At 41.3% G+C, this 27,657-nt stretch overlaps 3 protein-coding genes across 5 annotated transcripts; 1 reads left to right on the forward strand and 2 right to left on the reverse strand.

The window, feature by feature from the left end:
• Positions 1–48: 48 nt before the first annotated feature.
• Positions 49–17,863, reverse strand: zc3h13 (zinc finger CCCH-type containing 13). 3 transcript variants are annotated; one of them, XM_053477142.1, is made up of 21 exons: positions 17,726–17,863; positions 15,028–15,174; positions 14,817–14,926; positions 13,320–13,434; positions 13,093–13,204; positions 12,627–12,751; positions 12,441–12,485; positions 11,813–12,018; positions 10,441–10,641; positions 10,145–10,300; positions 8,367–8,713; positions 7,828–8,271; positions 7,510–7,737; positions 6,858–7,413; positions 6,660–6,772; positions 5,310–6,518; positions 4,558–5,139; positions 4,331–4,471; positions 3,395–3,595; positions 1,926–2,089; positions 49–561 (listed from the first exon to the last, which is right to left on the reverse strand). In XM_053477142.1, the coding sequence occupies exons 2-21, from the start codon at positions 15,163–15,165 to the stop codon at positions 394–396; spliced, it is 5,361 nt and encodes a 1,786-aa protein (XP_053333117.1). In that variant the 5' UTR covers positions 15,166–15,174; positions 17,726–17,863; the 3' UTR covers positions 49–393. The 3 variants fall into 3 exon arrangements, with proteins under 3 accessions (XP_053333117.1, XP_053333116.1, XP_053333118.1); XM_053477141.1 differs by having other exon boundaries at positions 6,858–7,416; XM_053477143.1 differs by lacking the exons at positions 15,028–15,174; positions 17,726–17,863 and having other exon boundaries at positions 6,858–7,416; positions 14,722–14,847.
• A 1,466-nt stretch (positions 17,864–19,329) lies between these two features.
• LOC128506646 (serine/threonine-protein kinase pim-2-like) lies at positions 19,330–21,604 on the forward strand. Its single transcript, XM_053477195.1, has 6 exons — positions 19,330–19,736; positions 19,861–19,955; positions 20,176–20,226; positions 20,401–20,773; positions 20,866–21,042; positions 21,248–21,604. Exons 1-6 carry the CDS (start codon positions 19,433–19,435, stop codon positions 21,340–21,342), a joined length of 1,095 nt encoding a protein of 364 aa, XP_053333170.1. The 5' UTR covers positions 19,330–19,432; the 3' UTR covers positions 21,343–21,604.
• Positions 21,605–22,253: 649 nt separating this feature from the next.
• On the reverse strand, positions 22,254–27,485 carry cpb2 (carboxypeptidase B2 (plasma)). The gene is made up of 11 exons (XM_053477194.1): positions 27,364–27,485; positions 26,917–26,992; positions 26,071–26,195; positions 25,772–25,880; positions 25,571–25,672; positions 25,318–25,422; positions 24,463–24,573; positions 24,212–24,302; positions 23,149–23,351; positions 22,814–22,898; positions 22,254–22,666 (listed from the first exon to the last, which is right to left on the reverse strand). Exons 1-11 carry the CDS (start codon positions 27,438–27,440, stop codon positions 22,479–22,481), a joined length of 1,272 nt encoding a protein of 423 aa, XP_053333169.1. The 5' UTR covers positions 27,441–27,485; the 3' UTR covers positions 22,254–22,478.
• Between the last annotated feature and the right edge of the window lie 172 nt (positions 27,486–27,657).

Below are 27,657 nucleotides of genomic sequence, written 5' to 3' on the forward strand. Positions count from 1 at the left end.
AAAGGAAGAAAAGGAAAGGAATTTAAAAAAGAAATGGAGACAAAAAAATGACAAAGATTATTTTAATGCACAACTCTAATACGTAGTACATCAAACAAAACACAAAAAGCAACTCTGGTATAAATGCAGGGAAAAAAAGAAAGAAAAAAAGTTTTTCTAAAACGTTACCAGGCCAGTTCTCATCAAAAGTTCTCTGCCACACTTAGAAAGTTCGTTGGCTTTCGTAATTTCTACAGTATCTTCATAGGCTAGTGTTCCTCCAGTCTCTATGGTCCTGTGTAGCGGCGCTTAATATTCCGTTATCACTGACTCACAAACAGTTTCAGTGTTTTGCAGCACGAGACGGTCAAGTCCGGGTGATCAGTGTGCACACACTTTACTCACTGAGGCGTCTCAAGACACACACACCTCAGCTGGGGTAGTATTATTATTATTAGCCGCGGACGCCGAGTCGGCTTTTTCCTGCCCAGCAGCCATTTTCTTCTTGAAGAGACGTACACTGAGCTGCAGCAGTTCTTGGTCCACCACTGGAGCGCTGGTGTAGATCTGCTTTGTCGTCCCCTAAGACCACAACCAAGACAAGTAGACAGATGTTAACAGAATACAACAAAATTCGGGAACACTATCTGAAAATTCCAACACCTCTTGTCCTGTTGAGGATGCGGCAAACTGACGCGTGTTGTCATGCTGTCAAATTTACAGCTGTGTTGACCATAATGTGAAGGGGAAGTAATATGCCCGAAAGATAAAAAAAAAAACTAGCAGCTCCTGCACAATAACTAAAACACAAAAAATTTATATAAATAAATGTATAGGCGTTCTTATAACAGTTGAATACTCTAGTTACTGACATCCTTTTTAGCTATTTTCAATTTTAGTCTTAGTCAGAGGATAAATGTCCCTGTTAGTTTTTATCATATTTTGAGTCAAAAAATTGTATTTTTGTTTAGTCAAGTTTTAGTCGACTAAAACTCTGGACATTTTAGTCAAGTTTTAGTTAGAGGAACCCTTAAGTAATTTAGTCTAAAACATAACATTTTAGCAATAATATTTTTGTTTATTAACCCTACAGTCAATCTAGTGTAGCCAAAACCATTTTTAAGGTTTTTCACAAAATAATTATCTTAACATTTAAAACGTATCTTTTCATCTGATTTTTTTAGCTCATTATATTTATTTTTACCCATCACAACAACTGCTGCATGTCCACATGTAGCTACAAATAATTAGTAGCAGTATGGACAGTCTTATGATTTTTTTTTTTTATATAAATTTACACACTTAGACTGTTGTAGGGATAGCTCCTATGGGTCACGATCATTTGCTAACCTATTAGCTTAATGTGTTTGGCTGTAAAATAAAATAAGGTCTAATATAATTATTGTATCATGTGGTAACAATTACCAAAAAAAAACTGTAAAACTGGATGATTATGGTATGCCTTGATGCGTCTCTTCAGGTTTGTAGTATTTTTACCAGCAGTTGTGTGCCCACACCGTTTCCCCCTCCGATATATTACTACACATCGGCTTTTTCTCTCCAGTTCAATATGAAGAAAATTATATACCGGTACTACTTCTGATATGCTGTGCGCCATGACCTGGGAAACACTGCTGCTTGCGCAGTAATGAATGAACACCGTATCCCAGCGGAATGTTAAAATCATATGTTGACAAAAAAAAAAAAATACAGATGTTTTATTAGTTTTTATTTTTTTAAACCACATTTTAGTCTCGTCTTTTTTCATCAACAATATTGCACGTTGATTTCGTCAGTGACTCTACAGACCAATACTACAGACCATTTCAGCTACTAAAACCCACATTCAATCCCAGTCGTAAAAGTACTTTCTCAAGGAAACACATCTGATAATCTTATGTCATCTTAAACAACAAAAAACAGAACCATCAGGTTGTGCATGGTACCTTGTCGTTTTTGAGGAGTTGCCTACGGATGGCGATGTCTCGGCGTGCACAGAGAGCCTTGCCACATGGCCCCAGGTTTCTCAGCAGGTTCGCTCTCTCCGTCCTCCTGTTCAGGGCAGCCATGTTCAGCGCTCCAAGGTCGTGCTCGAACAGCTTTTCCGCATCTGAAAAACATCAGTGAGAACAATTTAGACAACAGAGCACCAGTCTAACAACAAAAGCACGGATTGAAGATTCTTTATGGTCACTATATACAGTGGTGTGAAAAACTATTTGCCCCCTTCCTGATTTCTTATTCTTTTGCATGTTTGTCACACTTAAATGTTTCTGATCATCAAACACATTTAACTATTAGTCAAAGATAACACAAGTAAACACAAAATGCAGTTTTTAAATGATGGTTTTTATTATTTAGGGAGAAAAAAAATCCAAACCTACACGGCCCTGTGTGAAAAAGTAATTGCCCCCTGAACCTAATAACTGGTTGGGGCACCCTTAGCAGCAATAACTGCAATCAAGTGTTTGCGATAACTTGCAATGAGTCTTTTACAGCGCTCTGGAGAAATTTTGGCCCACTCATCTTTGCAGAATTGTTGTAATTCAGCTTTATTTGAGGGTTTTCTAGCATGAACCGCCTTTTTAAGGTCATGCCACAACATCTCAATAGGATTCAGGTCAGGACTTTGACTAGGCCACTCCAAAGTCTTCATTTTGTTTTTCTTCAGCCATTCAGAGGTGGATTTGCTGGTGTGTTTTGGGTCATTGTCCTGCTGCAGCACCCAAGATCGCTTCAGCTTGAGTTGACGAACAGATGGCCGGACATTCTCCTTCAGGATTTTTTGGTAGACAGTAGAATTCATGGTTCCATCTATCACAGCAAGCCTTCCAGGTCCTGAAGCAGCAAAACAACCCCAGACCATCACACTACCACCACCATATTTTACTGTTGGTATGATGTTCTTTTTCTGAAATGCTGTGTTACTTTTACGCCAGATGTAACGGGACACGCACCTTCCAAAAAGTTCAGGTTTTGTCTCGTCGGTCCACAAGGTATTTTCCCAAAAGTCTTGGCAATCATTGAGATGTTTTTTAGCAAAATTGAGACGAGCTTAATAACGTAAACCTTTATTTAAAAACTGCATTTTGTGTTCAATTATGTTATCTTTGACTAATAGTTAACGGTTTTTGATAAGCAGAAACATTTAAGTGTGACAAACATGCAAAAAAATAAGAAATCAGGAAGGGGGCAAATAGTTTTTCACACCACTGTATAACGAAATTTAAACAATACGTGCAGTGCAACTCGAATTATAGCTTATATTTACAATTGTTAGTGCAGGCTAAATAATACAAATTATATAATTAATATTCTCTTATATACACACATACACTTTATACTGTATGTAAATATAATAGTAGTAATAATAAAAATAGTACATCATAAATAATCATCTGTGTCATTTCCTCACCTTTAGGATCCTCCAGCTCTTTAACACAGACATCTTTAACACGCGCAAGGAGCTGAGGACCGGCCAGACGGCGAGAGACACCCGCGCGCAACAGCATGGCTCCGGGTGTAAATCTAAGCAGCGCAGCTCCTGGTGCCCGAGTTTCCTGTTTCTGCTTGGGCATCAGGCTAGACCAGTCTACATCGATCACGTCCAAGGGTCCTACAGAGCACCAAAAAAAATTTTATCAATTAATTTAAAGATCAGCAAATCAGCTTAATAAGATCAATAATATGTGAAAGTTGTAAAAAGGGCTTGATGTTAAAATGAGAGAATGGTGGATGTTAGACCAGGGGTCAGCAACCTTTAACACGTTTCCCACAAAAAAAGAAAACACCGGAAGCCACAAAACCCTTTTTAAACTCTGTGTCTATTTGAGTCCTCCTCGTATTTATGGGAAAAAAAAAACAAAAAAAAAACTAAAATTATCCACTTGCAGCAAACCAAAAATGACGTCTGCTTCTGTGTGCCATTATTGTTTTCCCGCGTGTGCTTGAGCGTGCAGTTGGTCAGTTGTAAACCAGAATGAAACCAGGGTTCGAAAAGCTCAATAAAGAAAGAACAAACTAAAATAAAATAAATGTAAATTATATACTTAATATTTATTTTCCAAAGCCACAGGGAGCTGCAGCAGATGAATTTAAAAAAGCCACCCCAGTTGCCGACCACTGCGTTAGTCAGTTGGCTACTAAAAGCCATAGCATAAATCAACATCTCGAGTTTGACTCAAATAAAAACCTGCCTCTTTTAATGATGCTTAGTGTAAGTAGGTGTCGCAAAAGCATGTCAGGTTTGCAGTGAGAGTACAAGGAGGCATTCTAAGTATGAATTGAATGTACTGTTCATTCATTCATTCTGCAACGTTAACCTCAGACGATGCACATTCTGTCTCTGTACCTGGGACTTTCTCCTCATCTTGCTGATCGTCTCTTTTCTGGCTGTCGGCCAAGATCTCATCCAGCTCGTCGTCGCTGATGGGCTCGTATTCCTCCCCACCTGACACCACTGACTGAGCGTCCTCACCCTTCCCTTCATCCTCTACAAGAAAAAAAAAAAAAAAAAAAACAGTTAAAGCCTGGTCTTGGAACTCTCTCAATGTACAATCATTCAGAAAACCATCTTACCATCAAGGCTGTCTATCTTCTCGGTCTCACAGGATTCAATCGGTACATGCGGCTCGTCTGTAGCGCTGGGTTTGTCCATGTCCACATGGGCTTCTCGAGGCAGCAGGGGCTCGTAGTCTCCCCGCTCCATCCGCATCTCCGCTCGGCTCTTGGGTTCCCCTAACAGCGGGAGCTCGAAGGGCAGCATGCGCTCTCGTTCTCCTCGGTCTCTGTCCCGCTCTCGCTCCCTGTCGCGGTCTATGCGTTCGTGTGGGAGCAGTCCCTCAGGCAGAAGTCTTTCTCTTTCGCGCATCTCGCGCAAATCACGCTCTCTGATCGGCTCCCGATTGGGGCGGAGTAGGAGGGGCTCACGGCCTCGACCTCCCCACTCTGGCACTCGGGGCTCTGGCTCCCAGTCGCGCTGCTGTGATAGCGGTGGCTGGTTTGGTGGCTGTCGGTACTCCTTCCTGTCGCGGTCGAACTGTTCGCGCTCGCGGTCCCGGTCACGCTCGCGGCTGTCGTGTGAGCCGGCGCGAGAGCGTCCTTGCCGCTCGGACTCCGGAGAGCTGCGTCTAGAGCTGTGACTACGCGAGTCCTGTCGGTCTGAAAAAAACAATAACAAAAAAAAAAAGTACAGTTGCATTACTTGGTGTGTTCCTTTGATGATTCATAGAGAATAACTTTGATGACCAAAAATCTTTGTTAAATTTGTTTTGCATTCAACCACAAGCAACAACAAGTTGTGGGTGTATTGTGCATCAGGAATCGATTACCTGATGAAGTGCTGCGACTCGGCTCTCCTCTCCTCAATTGGTCGATCCTCGACTTCCTCTCCTCCCTTACTCCGATGGGTTCGGTGGCTGCCACCCTTTCCCTCTCTCGTTCCCTTTCTCTCTCCCTGTCCCGCTCTCTGTCACGGTCGCGGGAATTAGCGCCCTGTCCGCGTGCTCTACGTGACCGCGGCCCCGGCTGACTGTCCTCCGTGCGGTGGGCCGAGTCGTTGGAGGGCGAACGGAGCCGGCGCGACGCTGCCCGACTAGGGTTACTACCCATGCTGCTACTGCGTTGCTGCCTTTGATCGGCCTGCTGTGGCTTGCGCAACATGTGCTGCGGAAGCAGCGGCTGCAGCGGAAGGGCGTGCATCACCATGGGAGGATCGGGGAGCAGCGGAGCTAGAGGTGGGTTCCGGCGGGGCAGCAGGCGCTCAGGAGCTCGCTCTGATGAAGCTTCGGTGCGCTCCGGGACCTCCTCGTCGGACCAGTCACTGAAGTTAGTGTCCATTTTGAGCGGCGCTGCTGCCGCCGCCACCGCAGCATGACCAGACATCAGCGCTCGCTGGGAAGGCAAGTCCTCTTTGTTGATCGGAGGAGGTGTCTGAGGACCGCGGCGTCTCTTGCTGATCGGTTGCTCATCCTCCGATTGGTCAGACTCAGCACCTCGGGAACGCTTCCGCCTCCTCTCCAGAGACTTCTTTTTGCCCATTTTAGGGGGTGAGAGAAGTGGGCGTGGTGCTTCAGGGGGCACTGAGGAAACAGAAGGGGCCGGGGGCTCGGGGTTAAATCGATCTCCACCAGTGCTGCCCTCGTCTTCTTTCCTGTTTTTCTTCAGGTTCTTTTTTACAGACTTTGTTTTCTTCTTGCCCTCCTCGTGGCTGAGCGGTACAGGCTCTCGTACCTCGGGGACGGCAGCTGAGGGGGCAGGTGGCGTGATGGCATCTTTCTGCTCTTTACCCCTTCGAGACTCAGATGCTGGCGTGTTTACAGAACTCTCTGAAGGATGATCCCCACGGCGCTCCATCCCCCGAATCGTGCCTCGATCAGCACGAGGCTCTGCTTCTTCGTGCCGACCGCGCACATCCTTCTTGTCGCCGCGACGTTCATTGTCCCTCCAGCGTGAGGACTTGTCTTCGACGGATGCGCGAGGAGGCGAACGGCTTGGCTCCTGAGGACGGACAACCTGACTCAAGAGTCTGTGTTTATCACCTGCGCAAAAAAAAAAAAACCACACGATTAAAAGAGCTCTGTGAAACCAGACAATAACACTTTGTGCTTTGTACTGTAGTCGTCTGTGCTTCTGCCTCTACAGTGGCAATCTCTCACTTATTGTCCACTTTTACTAATTACCTTTCTCCTCTGTACTGTTGTAGCCGTCACTGTCTGCAGGGCTCCCTTCGCGCACTTTTTTAGGGGAGGGCCGGGGGCTGGGCGTGTTCTCCACGCGGTGCCTCTTGCGCCCACTAGCAAAGTAAAGCAGAGAAGGTTTTTAGTTACACTAACCACACTCGATCAACACGACTAAATGATGAATGCTTTGAAACTTACGCGTTCTTACGCTCTTCATGAGTGTCTCTGACGGAGCGTTCATCTCGTACCTCCTCTCTTCTGTCCCGCCTCTCCTCCCTGCCTTTCTCTCTCTCCTCCCATTCTCTCTGCCTCTCCCTCTCTCTCAGCTCTCTCTCCCGTTCCCTCTCCTTCCTCTCCCGTTCCCGCTCCTCTCTCTCTCGTTCCCTCTCTCTTTCCCTCTCCCGCTCCTCTCTCTCTCGTTCTCTTTCCCTCTCCCGCTCACGTTCCTCTCGTTCTCGCTCCCTCTCGCGCTCCTCCCGCTCTCGTTCCCTCTCTCGCTCCCGTTCTCTCTCACGCTCTCTCTCCCTGACTCTTTCCCTCTCCCTCTCGGCCTCTCTCTCCCTCTCTTTCTCTCTTTCCCGCTCCCTCTCTCTCTCCCTGTCCCTTTCTCGGTCTCGCTCGCGGACATCTCGCTCGCGGCCCCTGTCCTCCCGTCTGTCCTCTCCTCTGTCACTTCTCCTGTCGTCCCTCCTTTCGTCACGCTCCGCGTCCTCACTACGGCCCTGGTGGCGACTTGGTGAAGGCGCTCTTTGATCTGCTGAAAAAAGAAGCCGTGTTATGACTCTGACGCAATGAGTTTTTAAAATGTTTATCAGTTTGAAGGTCTTAAAGGAATGAGATCATGTATAACCTCTGTCCCTGTGGTCACGGCGATCCCTGTCTGCCTGACTACCACGCCGGTCGTAAGACGAATCTCGGGTCTGCTCACCACGCTGCCTGTCACCGTCATAGCGATCTCGTTCTGTCGCCCTCTCCGTGTTTCTCTCTGAGCTTCTCTCCCTTAGGCCGCTGCTACGAGACTCCCATCCATCATGGCCGCCGGTGTCTGCCTGCGATGTACGAGACCCACGAGCCGATCCTGGTGCGGAGAAGAGGGGTAGGGGGCATAATAACAAATTAACAACAAACCATCATCTTTTGAGAACATCAGACGGAATAATTTCCTCACCCTTCTCGGGGTTGTCCGATGCACGTCCCCTCCCTCGTCCCATCCTCTCTGCTCGAGATTCGTTCCTGTTGTCTGCCCTGCCCTCGCTCCTCCCCTCTTCTCTACCATGTCCTCTTCCGTAATTTCTCTCTTCCTGCACCGATGTATCACCTTTCCTGTGAGCATCATTCCTTTCCCTCTCCCTCTCTCTTTCTCGCTCCCTCTCCCTGTCCCGATCTCGCTCTCTCTGTTCCATCGAGTCCCTGCCGGTCCGGTCTCTGGTGTCGCGCACGTCCTTGGCGTCACTGCTGCGGTGCTGGCGATCATCGCGCGTGTCTCGTCGGTCCCGGTCGAAGCGGCGGTCTCGGTTCTCTCGTGTCTCGCGGTCTTCACGCGAGGAGGTCTGATCGGTCTCGTAGCTGCGATCATCCCGTCCGCTGTCTTTATCACGCTTTCCACGACTTTCTAAATGTTGAAAGAAAAAAATACTGAATAAATAGATTACCAAATATCTAACAATTATAGATTTATGAGTTAAAAAAAAAAAAAAAAACTCGTACCATCTCGCCGTTCATGGCGCCTGTCGTGTGTGGGGGTTCTTTCCCTCTCCCCACGTCCTCTCTCTTTTTCCCGCTCCCGGCCCTGCGAGTGATGGCGGGAGGCGGGGCTCGACCGTTGCGGTGTGGAAGGCGAACGGGAACGTGAGCGGCGTGAGGCCTGAGCCGCTGTAGGTGAGGATGACAAGGGGGGGAGCAGGTCTCGTTGGTAGGACGGTGAGGCGGAGCCACGACGTCGGCGAGGAGACGGAGAGTGGCGCTGGTGCGAAGATCCGGAATGAGATGAGGGAGAGTGGTGAGGGCGGGTTGTTGGAGATGGGCTCCGGTGGTTACGCGGTGGGGTACGAGACCTATAAGGGAACAAAACAAGTATTTAAAAAAAAAAAAAAAAAAAAAAAAAAAAAGATATCAAACATGTGCCTGTGATATAAAGCTAATAAACGTTCATCACACAATGTGTTTCTTTTTCCAGACTTGGCACACTTGCATGCAATTCTGATTTAATTATGTCCGTTGAGCATTATCCTGCTGGAAGTAGCCATCAGAGGATGGGTACATGGTGGTCATAAAGAGATGGACATGGTCAGAAACAATGCTCAGGTAGCCCATGGCATTTAAACGATGCCCAATTGGCACTAAGGGGCCTAAAGTGTGCCAAGAAAACATCCCCCACACTATAACACCACCACCACCAGCCTGCATAGTGGTAACAAGGCATGATGGATCCATGTTCTCATTCTGTTTACACCAAATTCTGACTCTACCATTTGGATGTCTCAACAGAAATCGAGACTCATCAGACCAGGCAACATTTTTCCAGTCTTCAACTGTCCAGTTTTGGTGAGCTCGTGCAAATTGTAGCCTCTTTTTCCTATTTGTAGTGGAGATGAGTGGTACCCGATGGGGTCTTCTGCTGTTGTAGCCCATCTGCCTCAAGGTTGTGCGTGTTGTGGCTTCACAAATGCTTTGCTGCATACCTCAGTTGTAACGAGTAGTTATTTCAGTCAAAGTTGCTCTTCCATTAGCTTGAATCAGTCGCCCCATCCTAAAAATCTCTAATTCCAGTCAACATCCACTTTCCACTTTTACATATATAGTGAGGTCAATAAGTATTTGATCACCCTGTGATTTTGCAAGTTCTTTTACTTAGAAATCATGGAGGGGTCTACAATTTTCAGCATAGGTGCATTTCCACTGTTAGAGACAGAATCTAAAAAGAAAAATCCGGAAATCACATTGTATGATTTTTTAATTTATTTGTGAATTACTGTGTCAAATAAGTACATGATCAATTTGCTTATCAGCCAGATTTCTGACCCACAAAGACCTGTTATTTTGCTTTTAAATAGTCCATATGCTTCTAACGGAGCCACTCCTTGGTTTTCCTATGCACCTATGCTGAAAATTGTAGACCCCTCCATGATTTCTAAGTAAAATCACAGGGTGATCAAATACTTATTGACCTCACTGTATTTCCAGAGGAAGTGTGTGAGCAAAAAATAAATCTTACTTGGCAAGATGGGGGGACAGGGGTAGCTCAGTGGTTAAGGCATTGGACTACGGGTTAGAAGATCCCAGGTTCAATCCCACAACCACCAAGTTGCCACTGGTGGGCCCTTGAGCAAGGCCCTTAACCCTCATCTGCTCAGATGTGTAATGAGATAAAAATGTAAGTCGCTCTGGATAAGAGCGTCTGCCAAATGCCTAAATGTAAATGTAAGATGGCGTGGCCATAGCATATCCAGTGCTTTAGCTGGTTAAACTGCACTGGTTTTGCTTACCTCTGTGGTGAGCTTTGTTTTTGGCTGACAGGTTTGGGGGATGAGGACTTCCTCCTGGTCTGGGGAGACACCTCTCTCCCAGGAGACGACACACTTCCAGAACGTTCCTCTGATGTCACCGATCGCTTAGCCTTGTGGGAGCTGTCAGAGCGGTCCCTACAACACCCACCACGGTATTCATTAATATTAAAAGATCTATTTATCTACAGTTTGTGTTACAGCATAAAACAAATATAAAAGCGAAAACTGCTTCAGTTTTATCCTATAAAGGCAGCTTGTTCACAAGAGGCGTGTACCTGCGCTTCTCTTTCTTCTCCTTGTGCTTATCGATGTCCCTGCCCCGCTCCTTGGTCTCTTTCTGCTTGTCTTCACTCTTCTCCTTGTTCTTGTGCTTGCCCTTGTGCTTTTTGCCTCCTACTGGCAGGTCCAAGGGCACAGGAGGAGGGGGGCTGGGCGTGCGCGGCCCTTTCTTTTTGCTGTGTCCACTCTTGGACGATCTGATTAAAGATTAGAGTGTTAAATTAGTCATTTTTACAAAAAAAAAAACAAAAAACATAGCATACATAGTATGAATAGCAGTTTAGGCCTGGTCAATGTTTTTTAGTCTACAACGCCACACCTGGTACCTTACAAATACATGGTCAAGACATTCATTGGGGACATGAATCAGGGCCGAGCCAGGAGTGAGACATTATAGCCTTTAAATTTATGTAATTGCAGTATTTAAAACAAATAGCGTTACCATTGTGTGTAACCACAAAACCCTGTTTTATTAAAACTGACACAGTTATTATTAAAACAGAAATTAGATCTTTGCAGACCTCCTGTTTTTATTTTAAGCACGTAATTAAAAATTGTACAGCGCCAATTTCTGTTAAATTTTGGGATGAACTAATGTTTTTTTTTCAAGATTGGTTTTTAAATTTATTTTCTTAATGATAAAAAAAGGTGTTTTCTCTTTAAATTTCAAATTAGCATCTTTTTTTCTTCCTGTAGGCCAATTGTGATGAAACACAGCCGATATGATGTTACCTCAAGCTCAGTCAAACACCGTGAAAAACAGGTTCGGTAGTTTTTATGCAATGCATGCACAGACAGACAAAAATCCATTCTATTACTCATCTTAATTCATATTTAAATCTTATTTGTCATATACACAGTCATAAACAGTATGATGTGCAATGAAATGCTCTCACGACTGCCCATGACGTAAACATTTAAAGAAAAGAGTATTCAGTATTCAGAGTATGAAATAAGATTCAGATCATTAAAAAGAAAAATTAAGTATAAAAAAAGAAAATAATCAAAGAATATGAAATATGAATATAATAAGTAAGCAAATATACGAGCAGAAGTTCCAGGTGTGGAAAATGTAAACCATGTGCAAATGAGTGTGTAATATGCAAATGTGCATTTTTGTGCGATGTTGGTCTTGTTTTCCTGGGAAGGTCTTCATGATAGCCAGTTTCATCATAGCTTTTGCAAACGCACTCGACGATACTGTTCTTGCACAAACTATTTCAAAACAGCTGACCATCATGTCTTAAAATAACACTTAACTGTTGTTGTCCAAACGTTTGACTGGTACTGTAAATATCCTTACAGGCCAGGAACCGGTTCATTTCAAAGCCAATGAGGGCATTTCGTTTAAAACATGTTTAAATGTACCTGCTCTCAGTATCCTCTGTTCTGCTCTGCTCTACCACTGGGGAGGAGATGACTGACGAAGAGGATGATTTCTTCTCCTTCTTGCCAGAGCTGCTGACTTTCCCAATGGACTTGCGTTTAGGAGAACCGCTGGGTTTTCTTTTAGGGGAGCCGCTGGACTTGCGGGACAGGGGCGAATTCTTCAAACTGGTGTGATCGGGAGACCCCTAAAAAAAAATCAAGATGCATTTCAGTACACAAAATGTGTAATAGTGCCATTCAAGCAGAACACCAGGCCTTGATGTAAATAGGATAGACCACGTTTAGACAGGCAGATTAGATTATAGTGGTTTTTTTTTTGCTGTTTTAAAAATGCCAAGTCAATGCTTATGTTCCCTGCAGATTCGTGATGATTACAGTTATATGCAGCATAAACAAATGTTTATTTAAAATAGTGTGTATTGCAGCAGAATTAATTCTATAAAAATCTATAAACATTTATGATTGCCTCGAGAATTGGTGGACAAAATGTAAAGTTTTAAAAGTTGCGTAGTAGAAAAAGCGAGTTGTTTGCTCATCTGGTGCAGTTTTATTCTAACCTGGGGAAAAGGATTTTTATATATATATATATATATATGAGCTAAAGTACCTTATCTTTAGAAGAGCTGCTGGTCCTGGCCTTGGTCACTGATTCCTTTTCCAAAAAAAAAAAAAAAAAAAAAAAAAAGTAAGGGGGGGGGCTTGTCAAGCAGACATGTCATTTATATAGTTTACATAAAATAAATGGCAGCTCATTCAATGTGTAGACAGTTTAATACATAAGGGCTTGTACCACCTTTTTAATGAGTAGCTCGTCCCGTTTTTCCATGTTCTCCTGCTCAAGCTTCATCAGCTCGTTCTGGATCTTCTGCCTCTTCATTTCCAGGGATAACTCGTAATCGTAGTCACCGTTATCAGAGTCTTTTGGAGAAAGAAAGAGGGTGAGCATTAAAGAAAAATAAATAAGTAAATAAAAAAAACTGTTAAACATCATTTTAATCATCATTTCACAGTCCTAAATATTTAAAAGACATTTTGATAGTGTTACTTTTTATTCAAAAAGGACTGAAGACTAAAAAAATGCTTTGCATTAAAAAAAAGGGATTTACAAGAAAGGTTTATGTTTTAAACATTTATAATTAAGGAGACAATTTAAAAATTAACATCTCTAACCACATTTTGTATCTATTATTCAGACTCATGTTGTGATGAATCTACCACATGTATCCTTCGATCCACTCTATTTCAGAGGGCTGTCTCACCTTCACGGTTGGCCTCCCACTCTGCTGCTTCCTCTTCGCTGCCTGGCGTTCGCTCTTTAGTAATCTTTATATCCTCTTTCTCTCTGTGTCTGCTTCGGGATGAATCTCTCTGCTACTCACATGCACACACAGTCACATTAGCGCACCGGCCAAAAGGAGTGGTGCATCATAGGTTGATTTGTTAAAAAATAAGAAATAATTTTTTTTTTTTTTTAAATCGGCCTTACTCTAGTTGTGGGTGAAGTAGGTTCGTCTTGGTCTCTTTTCTGAGTGTCTGCATCTACATCCTGTCTCTTATTTTTCATCCTCTCCCGGAGATCACCAGTGGGCCTCTCAGATGACCTACACACACACACACACACACACACACACACACACACACACACACACACACACACACACACAAAGCAGAGCACTTTGTATATTGGGAATGGGAATCACATTGGCAGTCACCAGCCGATACAATATCACGATACCTGGGTGTCGATTTTATTTATATTGTGATTCTGTCAATATTGTGATTTTATAAATATTCTGATTCGGTATTGTTTTTCTCAGATTTTTTTTTTTTTTGTATCTTAAACTTAAAATGTACATACCATAGCCTTATTCAACAGCTTCACAGATTAGTTAGACATAAGTAAGTAAACATAGCCCAATAGGATTTGTTTGGAGAGTTTGGAGGCTTTTGAATACGTGTGACTTTTCATAATGTTAAACATCATAATGCTGTTTCTGGTTGCACTACTTTAAATGCTTACGTATTTATCAAGTTGAAAAACAATCGATTCCCGTCACTGGCTGATCGACCAGTGGGTCTCTATTAAAGATTGAATAAAGCATTTAAAAATAGCAGCATTCATAGCTGAATCAATTTCCCCGCATATCCTGTATACATGTTATAGAGCCAGTAAACAACTTTAAAATGTAATTATAAACAACATTTCACTTACAATGTTTTAATGAGAATGAACAGAATGTGACTTTTTTATATAAACTTAAAGCGTTCTGATTTGTCTTTATTACCCACAGCAGCACTATTTCCTCACTTTCACATTTCCACATAAATCCCTAACTACTTCAAATGACACTGATGAAGGTCAGATTCAATCACACATGTCTCCCTGGTCACACCATGATCAATATAAAAAATGCTTCTTAACATCTTAACACACTTTATGTTTCAGCCACATAAAAAAATTAAATTAAAAAAAAAAAACTCTGGAAAGCAAAAAAAAAAAAAAAAACTTAATCTTGTGTACTTTTTTGCATCATTTAGACATATTTCTTACCTCAAGCATCTCAAGGATTTTTTGTCTTATTTCTTTGTCTTAAGGTGTAATGAAAGCAGCTTTTCACTAATGGTGGAAAAACAGTTGTGGTAACTGAGTACAATTACCTCGGTACTGCACTCAAGTGATTTTTTTCACGCATATGTTTTTTTAACCTACGTAGATTTATTAGAGGATACTTTTCACTTTTACTCCGCTACATCCTACAAGACTATGATTAAGCCGACTACTTTTTTTTTTACTCTTCCTCAAGTGTACATGTAATTATACTTCAATAATTTTTGCCCTAGGGAATCTCTACATTTACACAACTACAGTATTTGTGTACTTTCCCCACCTCTGCTTTTCACACAAGTGTTTGCGTGTGCTGTTCTGACAGTCCTGGCATGTCATTATGTCCATCAGAACCAGGCTGAAGGAAAGCCTCCTCACCTGCTGAATCCTCCAGAAAAATTCTTGCCTCTTGCCGGAGTTCCATGCGTGTAGCGACAAGTGTTGCCGTAACTGCAGTTTCCTGTCTTCAACCAATTTCTACACTGGGTCTGGAAGACATTAAAATGAAAGTCAAAGTCAGAAGATGCTGCGCTGTTCGATGTCAAAGTGAAATGTCAGAGACTGTGTAGTCAACGCGATTGTGCGTCACCTCTGTGGCATTACTGCCCGTGCTGGGTCCGAGTCTCTCGAAGACGCTGGGCCTGCGGGATGGAGTGTTCGTACTGCTGCTGCTCTCTGATATGGTCTTCGAGTTTTCCACTGTCACCTTCCGCCTGATCTTGGACATTCTGCAGGGCTTGAGACAAAAAATATACAGTATTGTCATATTGTACATTCATAAAGATGTATTACACAAGGATTAATAAAAAAAAAAAAAAAACATGAGTGAAAGAGTCTATGCTAATTTCCTTTTTCACTTCTGGGGGTCAGATGGTTTTAAAAAGCCGTATATATACAGGCTGCAGAAATTTTTACATATTATCAAAAGCTAATCTTCATCCTTGTAGGACTGCTTTCAGGCGACCAAACAGATGAAAGTCTGATGGAGTTACTGGGAACAGGCAATAGCGAGGGTACGGTCTTCCACCTCTTCCACACAGGGCACATTTCTCCAAGTCTAGACTTTCTAAAATGTATCCAGATGTGGAAAACAAATGTGATAAATGTCACCTTAGCCACATGTTTTTTTCTGTGTCCTGGGCTGGAAGGTTTCTGGACAGGTTATTTTGCTATTATGTCGACTGTTCTTGGGGTAACTCTCCAACCTAGTCCTCTGATTGCTATATTTGGGATTCCTGATTGCTCACTTACACTTAATTCTACACAAAAGGATATCATAGCTTTCATTAAATGTATACCCGTTACTGTTATATTTATGTAATATGTTTGGTGGTTGTGTTGAGACGTGTGGGACGGGGGAGGGTGGGCTTTGTTCTTTGTTTTTTGAGTGTTTTTGTTTAAATATATTTTTAATATATATATATATATAATAATTAATATATATAAATATATTTATTTAGAAAAATGAAAGGCAAATTGTATGTCTGTAACTGCAAGTACTGTATTGTTTTTCCTTTTTTCAATAAAAATATTTGCAAAAAAAAAAAAATTTGATGGAGTGAGATCAGGACTATAGAGGAGATGCTTTAACACCTCAAAACAAAGTGTTTTTGCAGAGTGATAGTGTGGGCAAAAGTGTGAGGACGGGCATCGTCATGCAAGATCTTCAGTGTAAAATCCAAAGTTTAGGCTTTAGCTCTTCAATAGTGTGTCTCACTGTGACAAGCACTGTTGATTGTTGAACCTTTTTCCCGATAATGTTCCAATTCTGCTCCTTGCTAATCCCAGAAAACTGTAAGCGTCAATTTTCTAGTTGATTGACTTTTTCTCGGTATATAATCGAGGATGTTTACGTTCCATGAATCCGTGTCTCATCACCAGTAATGATTTACCTTCCTTAGAGGAGAGTATCGGTCCATATTCTGTTTGCAGATATCGAAACGCTTATGTTTATGCTCTTCCGTAAGTTGTTTCGGCACGAGGTACACCCTCAGACCACAAAAAATAATAATAATTTTAAATCACTGCTGTTCTTTACTGCTAATCACAAATGGACCATGCATTTTTGCTTGCACCGCAGTTGCAAATGAACTGATGTAATACATTCACACCTGAACAGCAGTGACTGGGGAGACAGTAGCCTTGAACGGAAAGATCCGATAAGACTGTTGCTTCGCCTAAGGGTCCTACCCGTACATCCATGTTTCGTCACCGGTAATGATCCTCGACATGAAGGACGGGTCATCCACGGCACACTGACAGAGTTTCCTGCAAACTTCGACGCGATGTTTCTTCCGCTCAGCCTAGAGACGAACTTGGCAGCAACATGGTACAGGTCCAAATCACGTGTCAGGATTACCCGGACTGTTCCATATGACACACCGACAGTGGCAGCAATGTTGCGGATTGTCCTCTAACAATCATCATGCACAAGTTGCCGCATGGTTACGTCATTTTTCGTTTTCCGCTCTTGAAGCGCGCATGCCACTAAAAAAAACCTCGAAGGACTCATCATCGCCTCAGATTTGCCAAGTCGTGTCAAACGTCTCTGTAGTAGATTTGCCTAGTTTCACACAGAATTCCACGTTTGATTTTTTTTGATGATGAAATCGCAGACGTGGTCAAATTAGCACGGATCCTGATGTAAACAGGACGATGTCTTTTGGCACACTGACTTATGAAAGCTCCCGGCGAATGTGCCTTGTTCCAAAACTAGTCTCAAAACTTTTTAAAACCACCTCGTGTATATGTGTGTATATATATATATATATATATATATATATATATATATATATACACACACATACTGTATATAAAGAAAGAAAAGAGCTTTTGTATTATTATTATTATTATTATTATATAAAAAAAAAAAACTGTGTGTAGTAGGAATAAAGCAGTATGTTTCTAATTTATTCCTCTCAGGTGACTTACAGAATAATAATGACAGGAACAAACGTTAAACCTTGAGGAAAACTGAAAGTCCCACACTGAGCACCAGCTCCAGGGGATTAGCACTAGCATGCTAGCAAGTCAAAACAGCTAACCGCTCAGGACGAGTGTAATTAGGTACATAAACACTATTTCCAAAGTTCATATTCATAGGTTAATACCTCTCATCAGTAACATTATCATATATAGATGCAAAACAGCTTCAGTTAGGTCCTGTTTATCCAGTTAACTATCCAGCTAACTAGCAGCGTTAGCTCCTCGACCTAGCCAACGGTCAAGCTAACCGGCTAACAAAGCAATATGATTTCTCCTTTTAAAAAAGAGAAGAAAACTCTTACCGAAATGTTTAGTTAATCTTGGTGTCCAGTTTCATAAACTGTTGTGAAATGTGTATTATTATTATTACACACAATAAAAATATCTCCGCTCGTTAAACGGGGCTCCCCAAGCCGCCTTCATGATGCTAGGTAGCGAGACTCCGCAATCTCTCGGGCCGCGTCCCAAACGCCTGCCTATTGAATAGATAGACTCCCTAGGTAAGGAGCGAAACCACACAAGGTTGTACACTACCCAGTGTGCTTCTGTAGGGAGTGCTTCTGTCGTTTGGGATAGAGCGCAGACAGAGCATTGTGGGAGGGTGCCTGGACGTCTCATGTGGCGTTTACCGACTCAGTTCTGGTATTATGCGTGGTACTGAATTGCCCACTTTGCCACGAATTTGCACCCTCTAAAAGGAAGTTTTTTAAATTATTTATTTTTTCATTCAAACGCAATATTGATTTCACAAACGCGCGAGACACGTTCCGTGACATAGCATTTACACACATTTGTACACAGTACTAGAAATTACTTTAATAAAATAAACAGATACATTGCGTTTTATGAACTGGGTTCAAGGCTGTGTGTGTGGGAGCCAAGTGGCAACCCCTGGTTCTGACAAATAAATCCAAGGCGGAATTGCCAAAACATGCAGTACCTCGAATGTCCACTGGGGGCTGTGAGTGATACTGTGATACTGGAAAGTGAGTCAATCAATAGCCCCCCATGTTAAAATAGCCAAATGTACCAAAAATGAAAAAACAGCTTTGTCTCCATAGCTAACATATTTTTTCATTCATGATAACTGTATGGAGGTGGTCTTTTTTTTAAATGTATCTCATCAGTTAAAAATATATTAAGCCATAAAACTCAGACATGGCATGGTGGTGTAGTGGTTAGCACTGTGGCCTTGCACCTCCAGGTTGAAGGTTTGATTCCTGTCTCAGGTGTATGTGCAGTTTCCAACTTCTTCCTGTGCCTAGTGGGTTTTCTCCGAAGGTCAAAAGACATGCAGATTAGGCGAATTGGCATTCCCAAATTGCTTGTAGTGTGTGTGTGCCCTGTGATCGATTGAGGGTTTACCCAATATTTTACCTAAAGTCTCCTGGAACAGGCTTCTGGTCCCTGTGACCCTGTATAGAATAAGCAGTAAAGAAGATAAATAAATTAAATGATGTCTACTTAGGCAGCATGGTTGGCAGCAGCAGTGACAGCTGCAATGCAAGTGTCCAACCGCTAGCCGTTTGCTATGCATGACCTTAGGTAACTGGAATCGTTTATTGTAATTTCTACAAGACATATTGACGTTGACGTCAGACGCTGTGTAGGGTATGGATTGAGTTCAATCAAATGCCAAGTGACGCTTTCATATAAATGAACATAAGGGGCCTTAGTATTATAGCTAAGCAAAAGCTCTCAGATTGTCTGCACTTTCACTTATATGCACAGCATTTGGAGGAACTGTATCTTATCTTAGTCTATTTTTAACAAATAAATGCTGAATCTTGAATCTTAAAAAAATGCTATTGTGCTATGAGGGAGATAATGGGGGATAAACAACTGTATGACACTGTTTTAAACATGAGGCTCATGAAGCATCAGAACACTATGACATCACAATACACCAGCTGCTCACATCATTGGTTAAAGCCAGAAGAAAGCACACTGGAAACAACACTCCATTTACAAACGTCTTTCATGACACAAACCACAAAAAAAGAAAAGTAATGGATTGTGACCGGAAGGGAAGGAAAGAGAGGCATACTGAGAGAAAGACGATGAATCTTGCCTATGAGGAACCTGAGGCCCAGCCTAGGAAGAAGCTGGCTAAAAGGAGGGGGAAAAGCAAAGAAGAGCAGAAGGTGAAGACAGAAAAGACTGAGACGATCTCCTCGGTCACTAAAAAAGGAAGGAAGGGGAATCTAAAGAGAAAAAGATTGGATGTTCATCATAAAGAACCTGAGCCCCAGCCCAAGGAGAAGGCAAACAAGAGGAGGAGAACAGAGAAAAAAGAGAAGACTGAAAATGCAGGTATGAGACAGAAAACAGGAACACTGATCAGATATTTCATTAATTATTATTTTAGACTCTGTGGAAGTATCACAGAGCTGGATCTCTGAAAATTCTTCTTCTTTTTAAAAATGTTGTTCAACAGAAAACATTTTCAGTCGATACGTTTTGGATGGTATGCTGGGAGGAGGGAGCTTTGGCGCCGTCTACCCAGGAGTTCGGAAATCAGATGGGAAAAAGGTGAATATCTGCACAGATAGAGTTAACTGGCACTGCTGAATATAATACAAGACTTAGAAATCATTAAATATTACTTAGGTACCAAATTATAAAAATATTTACATGTTTTCTTAATTTATTAAAATGTATTAAATTGAGTCATAATTATATATCTATGGCTAGTTCCTTAATGAGTTAGATGAGTGTTCAATGAAGCTAAATATCTAGTTCTTTGTTGCAGGTGGTCGTGAAATTCACGCCTAAGCGTCCAAATGAGCAATATATCACTCTGGTAAGTGAACTTTACTCATTGTTTTTGTGGGGTTTTTTTTCAGATGAAAATGAATTTCGAACCCAAACTCATTTATCACAGACATATTTCTCACTCATCATTAGTTGACTAATATGACGTTTGACCTCACATTCACTGTAATGCAATCCTAACTCTATCTACTCCTGTTTTTAGCCCGGTGACATACACAGTCTTCCTCTTGAGGTGGCACTAATGGAGATCGTGTGCAAGCCGCCTCAGTGTCAGTTTGTGATAGAGCTGGTGGAATGGTGCGAGACACCCTCATTTATCATCTTGGTTCTGGAGCGGCCCGACCCCTGTGTGGACCTCTTCAAATACCAGCAAACTGTAAACATGTCTGAATCACTGGCTCGAACCATCATGCGGCAGGTGATTCAGGCTGCACGTCATTGCCGTGACCGTGGTGTCTTCCACCAGGATATCAACTCAAAAAACATTCTCGTAAACCCCCAGACAATTGAAGTGAAGCTGATCGATTTCGGCTGTGGTGATCTGCTTAAGGACACCCCTTACAAGGAATTTAACGGTACCTCAAATGTGAATAGAATTGATGGGAATTTAGTGATGCATAAGTTTTGTGATCTTACTGATAATACTCATTCTCTGCCTTTTATTTAGGCACCAAGATTTTCCGCCCACCAGAATTGTTTGTGGAAGGAGAGTACAAGGCAAAACCTGCCACCGTCTGGGGTCTTGGCCTTCTTCTGTACAACCTGTTATGTGGACGAGATGTTTTCTGTAGAGTGAAAGAGATCGTTGAAGGCCACATGGACTTCCCTGATCATCTGTCTGAAGGTGAGGAAACTATTCATTCAAACATACACAAAGCTAAAAACCTTACACAGCAGAATATCTAGAATTATTTATAGAGCTATGGAAATGTTTTAAAGAATGATTAGTTGAGAGAAAATATAAGTATTAAATGAAGTTTCAAAAGGTTATCAAATATCAAGATTTAACCAGTTATATTGGAATATAATATATAATCCTGGCCCCACAGCTTCCTGCAGTCTGTTGAAGTGGTGTCTGCAACAAGACCCGAAGAAAAGACCAACCCTCGAGCAGATCCTCTCACATCACTGGTTCACATCATGAAGAAGTAGCAGAGTTGACTGTCCCACTCACAGACGGGGCTGTGTATTGTGCTAATGTATTGCACTACTGATCATCTACGGTATAAACTAAAAAAATGAAATGTCTTTTAAGGGTCATTAATGTAGAAAACTGTCTTGCATTGAGTAACATATTGTATGCATGTTAATAAAGCCTTTAATATGTTAAAGTGATGTTAATGTAATCTGGAGAGAAATAAAGACTTGTTAATGCACAAAACCAAAATTCTTTACAACCCTCTACAGCACATTATGCCCTGGATAGAAATTGGGATGTAGTTAAAACATAAAAAGCTGAGAAATTAAATGTGAATTCATATTACATATATGGGTAGTATACTGTACATACTAAATACCTTTAAAGGAGGATGTTTTACATCCGGTCACTGGTGTGCATCAGTTTATTTGTCCTACTTGTGATTTGCATGCATAAACAGCAGCTGGAAAATTGATGGATACAGTATTTGATGCCAAATTGTCGAAATCACGTACTATTTATTCTTCAAGTTCAAGAAAAATGTACAGTAACTGCTTAGTCTATTACTTTTACTGTGGAACTAATAGCCCCTGCTTAGTTGGAGTTCCCTGTGTCCCAGCTCCAAATAATTTCAGCAGGTCAAATCTGATTAACTGGTGCAAATTTGGTGGCTTTTATGTTTTCCTAACCAAAGTTAGAAATCAACAAAATAACAACTAGGTTACATTTTGCTGTCTTTAAACTTGCTTTATTGTTTTATTTTTACTATTTGGATTTTAGATTAGTAGAAAATGACTAATGCTGATTGACCAGTATCATACCATATTACTTGTATCACACATATACTGTAACAGTCGTTGCATTTCAATACTAAATACTATCTTAATAATTCTAAAAATAATTTCTTCTAAGACTAATTGAATTCATGATTCATGAGTATATCATTGTGAAAACATTACTGGAACATCATCCATTATTGGAACCACTGCACAGCAAAGTTTCAACATCACACACCGATCACACAAGTGCTTTATTATGAGCTGAATGTGTTAAGACTTGGAATAACATGAACTTATTGAGGGCAGTGTGAACCTTATGTGTTTACAAGCTCATATATGTAGGATGAAGGCAGAAGTGGTGATTCATTGCAGTTTCCCTAAGACACGTGTTGCTATGGTCTTGACCCCGGCGAGAGCTTCATTGCAGGCGTTAGGGATCAGGCTCGGGGGAAGGAGGAAGCCGTATTGCCCGCGGTCTTGCAGCTCGAAGGTGAACGAGTATTTAATTCCCAGATCATAGGCCCAGTCATCTGATCCCCCGGGAGCTAAATCTGAAGAAAGAGAGAAAGCAGGAAGTGACACGGTGAAAGCGTGCAAAAAACGTTTAACGCAATTAATGTAGATAGACGCTATAAAAAAGTGTAAGACTTTTTTCCCCTGCATAATGAATATATTCTAAAATGAGTAATAAAGCTTACATATTGTTTTTGCTCCAGAACCATAGCGATATAGGCTTTTGTAATGCCTCCGTATTGTAAGGGATGCATCCTGGACTAGATTAAACTGTCAGGGAGTCAAATACAAACACATTATATAGTGCAAAGTTATACTCTTATACTCTTTACTATCCATAATCCATGCATAATTTGTAACTGAAATACAGATAATAATAATAATAATAATAATAATAATAATAATAATAACCTAGCTACTAAATAGTAATAGACTACTAATAAACTACTAATAGTTACTTATTAGATAATGCACTGTACTGTATGTTATTAATGTATGTGCTCTACATGTTAAGCCTCACCAGCTCGTCATGGTTTGGAATCTGCTCCTTTGTATAGGAGTATGGGAAAAGCAGCATCTGCGAGTAGGAATGCATGGAGAAGTAAAGTTTGATCGAGTCCTTGTTGTTGCGCAGGAAATTGGTCACAGCTTGCACCTCCGGCTCGGACTCTGGATACTGGCCGCAGTAAATGTCCGAACAGGGATCGCTGGATGCTCCCACCGCTTTATTAACAGAAAGTTAAGGGTTCAGCAGAACAAAAGATGTAAGTTCTTGTCTTTAATGATTGTTTAACCTGAAAAATAGTTTAACTTTACAACATCTGTAATATTCACCGTGATCGGCGAAAAATGTTAACACATTAAGGCTTGTGGGGACCAAAGTCCTGTTCGACAGAAAAGCCAATGCAGCACAAATCACAGACAAATGTCAATGCTAGCTATGATAGAAAGACACCAGAAGACCCAGTGCACCACAGCCCAGTGTGCACTGGGCCCAGCAGGCAAAGAACCAAAGGCTCCAAAAAACAAAACCCAATTTAATTGAGCACTCGTGGGATGCGCCAGACAAGCAAGACAAATGGACCCATGCCACATGTGCCAGACACCATAGATTCGTTGTGGATTCATGCACCGAGAGCCCAGAGCTTCCCAGGTGACACAAGAGGAACTCACACAATATTAGGCTGAATGTTTTGCATTTTAATGTTATGGCTGATCGATGTGTGTGCATTATTGTAGACAAGAGCTTTAAATCTCTCCCTGTAATGAGAAATGCGATGAAAAATTGATGAAAAACAATGCTTTACTTAACAATCCATTAGTCCGCCCATGAATCTATCTGCACTGTATCCGCACACTTGTTTACTGTCTCATCACTCTCCAGACTCATCAGCCACCTCACCGCATCCTTACACTTTACTCCTCATGTGATTTTCTTTACAGCCTTTCATTGGCTTTGCACTCTTCCTCTGCTCATTAACAATAAGGATGAACTTAATCGAATAAATAGGGGCAACATTTGCCTGCCATAAGTCGTGTAGTTAAGAAACACAGTGTAGAAAGTCCAGGGTTTTATTACTCACTGCACCAGTTGGCATCAAAGTTCCTGTTCAGGTCGACTCCGGCACACAAGCTGCCCGCTCTCGTCGACCGGTTCTTCCTCCACATGCGGTTCTGTACAGTGACACCAAACACACCTTACTGAAGCAAATCATTAACGAGATCAGAAACACAACGTATATTTACACATTCAAATCTGCACACGTGTCCTGAGACATGCTGAGATAGGATACAGTCTGCTATATTGTTTGGTTGTTTTGTCTCACTGTCTTACCGTGGTCCATGTGTACTTGTAACCATCCGGATTTAAGACAGGTAGGATGTAAATGTCCATCTTGTCCAGCATTTTGGTGATGTCAGAGTTATGCTTGTAATACATGAGTGCCTGAGGAAGGACGAGTACAAAACGCATTGTTTTTATAATCATTGTGCTTGTTTAGTCCAAAATCAGAATTGATTGATTTTTACCAGGAACAAATTATAATAGGGATTAGTTTTCATAGCTGTATGAATTGTTTTTACACAAAGTTCGACTTACGGCACATGTATTTGTTAGGATAAAACAGATCTTTAAAGACATACTGGACAGTATGCTACAATTATAACATAAAATAAGAACCAAAACCATTTGAGGCCGGATATTTTTTAAGTTGTGAGGAAAAAGAAAAACACATAAGGGTGCAAAAACTTTTGATTCGCTGCTGTATATTTGGTTCTAGCGGGATGCATCTATACCGCTTTATCCTGTATTCAGGGTTGCCTATTTCAGAAGACTTAGGGCATGGACAGGGTACGAATTCATTGCAGGGCACACACACACACACACACACATGCTCACTCACTCTTTTACACACTATGGGCAATTTTGTAACGCCGATTAGCCCAATCTACAGGTCTTTTGGAAGAAACCCACTAAACACGAGGAGAACATGCAAACTCCATACACACAGAGATGGGAATCGAACCCGGAACCTAGAGGTGCAAGGCGACAGTGCTAACCACTATGCCACCGTGCTGCCAGGTAGCTAGCTTTTCAAAAAAAATTTTTTTTATTTTTTTACCAAAAGAGTATATTACATAATAAATTGAAAACTAATATTGTGCTATAATTTGTTACAGTGAATCTCACATATCTGATGAACCACAAGCAAAACGCAGGTGAGATCCACTCTCGGGCATGAATGCCACAATCCATCCACATGGCTTTATCCACTGGGCCTCGCCTTCCTGATAGCTACAACACAGAAGATCATTAGAATTGTCAAAAATGTTGACTCTTCGTTCACCAAACTTGCAAATGAATTCTTAATCAAAAAAACAAGAAAAAGTTGGACCTTGTGTCCTTGAAAGAATGAGAATTAAACAAAAAATAAAAAACCTACCTTCAAGACATAAAGTGGATTTTTCTCAAATGATGAGCCAATGAGAAGGAGTTGCGTCATGTCAGGATGATCTTGGGTTGTTTTATTGAGGTAATAATAAATCTGGATCAATCATGAAATGAACAAAATAAGTCAGAAGAATAAACAACATCAGAGATATCTTTTCGTTTTTGATGTTAACGTGAGCAGCTCTTGATTTACATCGTCTAAAGAGTGATATCTCTCGTGAGGCAGGCCACCACTCCTGGGATCTGTGGTTTCGTTTCGGGTCTGTTCCTGGATCAGTTGTTGCGTGTTTTCCAGCAGAACGCTACATAAACCACAACACGTCTGATATGAGAACACTGACGCACATGCAGCGTTTGTGTCATCCTGGCAAATGCAAAGCTATGAGCAGATACTATGAGATCAGACCTAATCCTTAGTCGCTCAAACTCATACCAGTGAGCAAAATGATTACAGTAAAACTCAGGAGTAGTTCTTTAAGACATCTGCTTTACCTGAAGGAGAATCCATGCGTGATTAGAAGCTCGGTGATTAAAGATATGCTGCTGTACTGGACGTACAGATGGACCGGTGTGTTCTCTTTGATGTGACTGGGAGATGCTGGCTGCCAGAGCACCGTCTGATCCACAGCAAATAAATAAAAAATATAAAAAATCCATGTTAACGGCGCAGAAATTGTGTATTATATACTTTAAGCCAAAAGCAGATTGAGCTACACAGAGAAGATTCATTTCAATTGTTTATATTTTGCTTTGGCTCTCATTTTCAGTTCCTATTCTTAGTTTGTTAACCTGAGAAGTGACCTATGAAACGTTCAAATATAAAAAAAAAACATCTAAAGCATGAAGAAACAGGTACAGATGATGAAGACAGATGATCAGGCCGGTGATTAGGATACCAGTGATGCTGAATGTTGGAACAGACGAGAGGGGAAATGAGGTTGCTGCAGAGGTTGTTACATAAACAACCAATTTCTAGGTTGTAGATCTTTCGGCATTGTGTTACAATAAAACATGTGTTCCCATGCCTTTTATTTTAATCTACATCATTTAATTTATTTTAATATTAAGTAATGAGGAAAGGCACAAGACATTTGCACAGTACTGTATATACAATACCTTCTCCTTTGATGTTTATTTTTTCTTTCTTTCTTCTTCTTATTTTTAACATTGTACATTAATACTGGAGCCACCCAAGCTATGATAGAACACTCATTCCATTCTCTCAACAGATTCACGAGATACAAAGTCAAAAGCCCGATTAAGTGCTACTACCTGTTCAACTACTGTACAAATTCATATCTATATACTGTACAGTGTGTGTATATATACAGTACATGCCTCATTATGGCTGGTTATGTTCTTCAGTATGCTCACTTGCTCCTCTGTTGTAGCAGTGATGGACAGAACTTTGTCTCTGGTTTATAGAAGAATAAACACCAAAAATGTTTGGCATTAGATTCAAGATATACATGCGAGGAGTCCCCAAAAAATTAAACATGAAGAATATACTGTATGCCTCTCTTGTGATGGTCACATGATTGCATCAACGATGGTGCGACTACTGACTACTGATATAATATATATATATATATATAAATATATATATATATATATATATATATATATATATATATATATAAATAAAAATAACAATTCTATAAAATCTCTCAGCAACACCACATGACAGATTTCAGGATGATCAACAGAACCGAATCACAATGATCTGGACTATAATCTAGCCATACACAAACATAACATACTTGAAGGTGCAAAAAGTGTACTTACTGTTCTGATGTGCAGAAACATTTTCTCAGAATTAAATGAAAACATATTAAAATGGCTAATAAACCCAGAGGTCTCATCCTTGGTCTGTTGGCTTATAACACACTTGTGCAATCGTGAGACAGTGAACAGTATTGATTTGGATATGTTGACTTTACTAGTTAAACTTTTGCAGTCCTCGCTCAGAGAAAAACCTTCCGCACACACGTATGTGTATATTTAAATTGACCATTAATGCAAAATTTATTATCTGTGTTTAATTAATGACAGCAGGACACAAATGACCACGATGAGTTA

This window comes from Clarias gariepinus, chromosome 18, assembly GCF_024256425.1.
Source record: "Clarias gariepinus isolate MV-2021 ecotype Netherlands chromosome 18, CGAR_prim_01v2, whole genome shotgun sequence".
Classification (NCBI taxonomy): Eukaryota; Metazoa; Chordata; class Actinopteri; order Siluriformes; family Clariidae; genus Clarias; species Clarias gariepinus.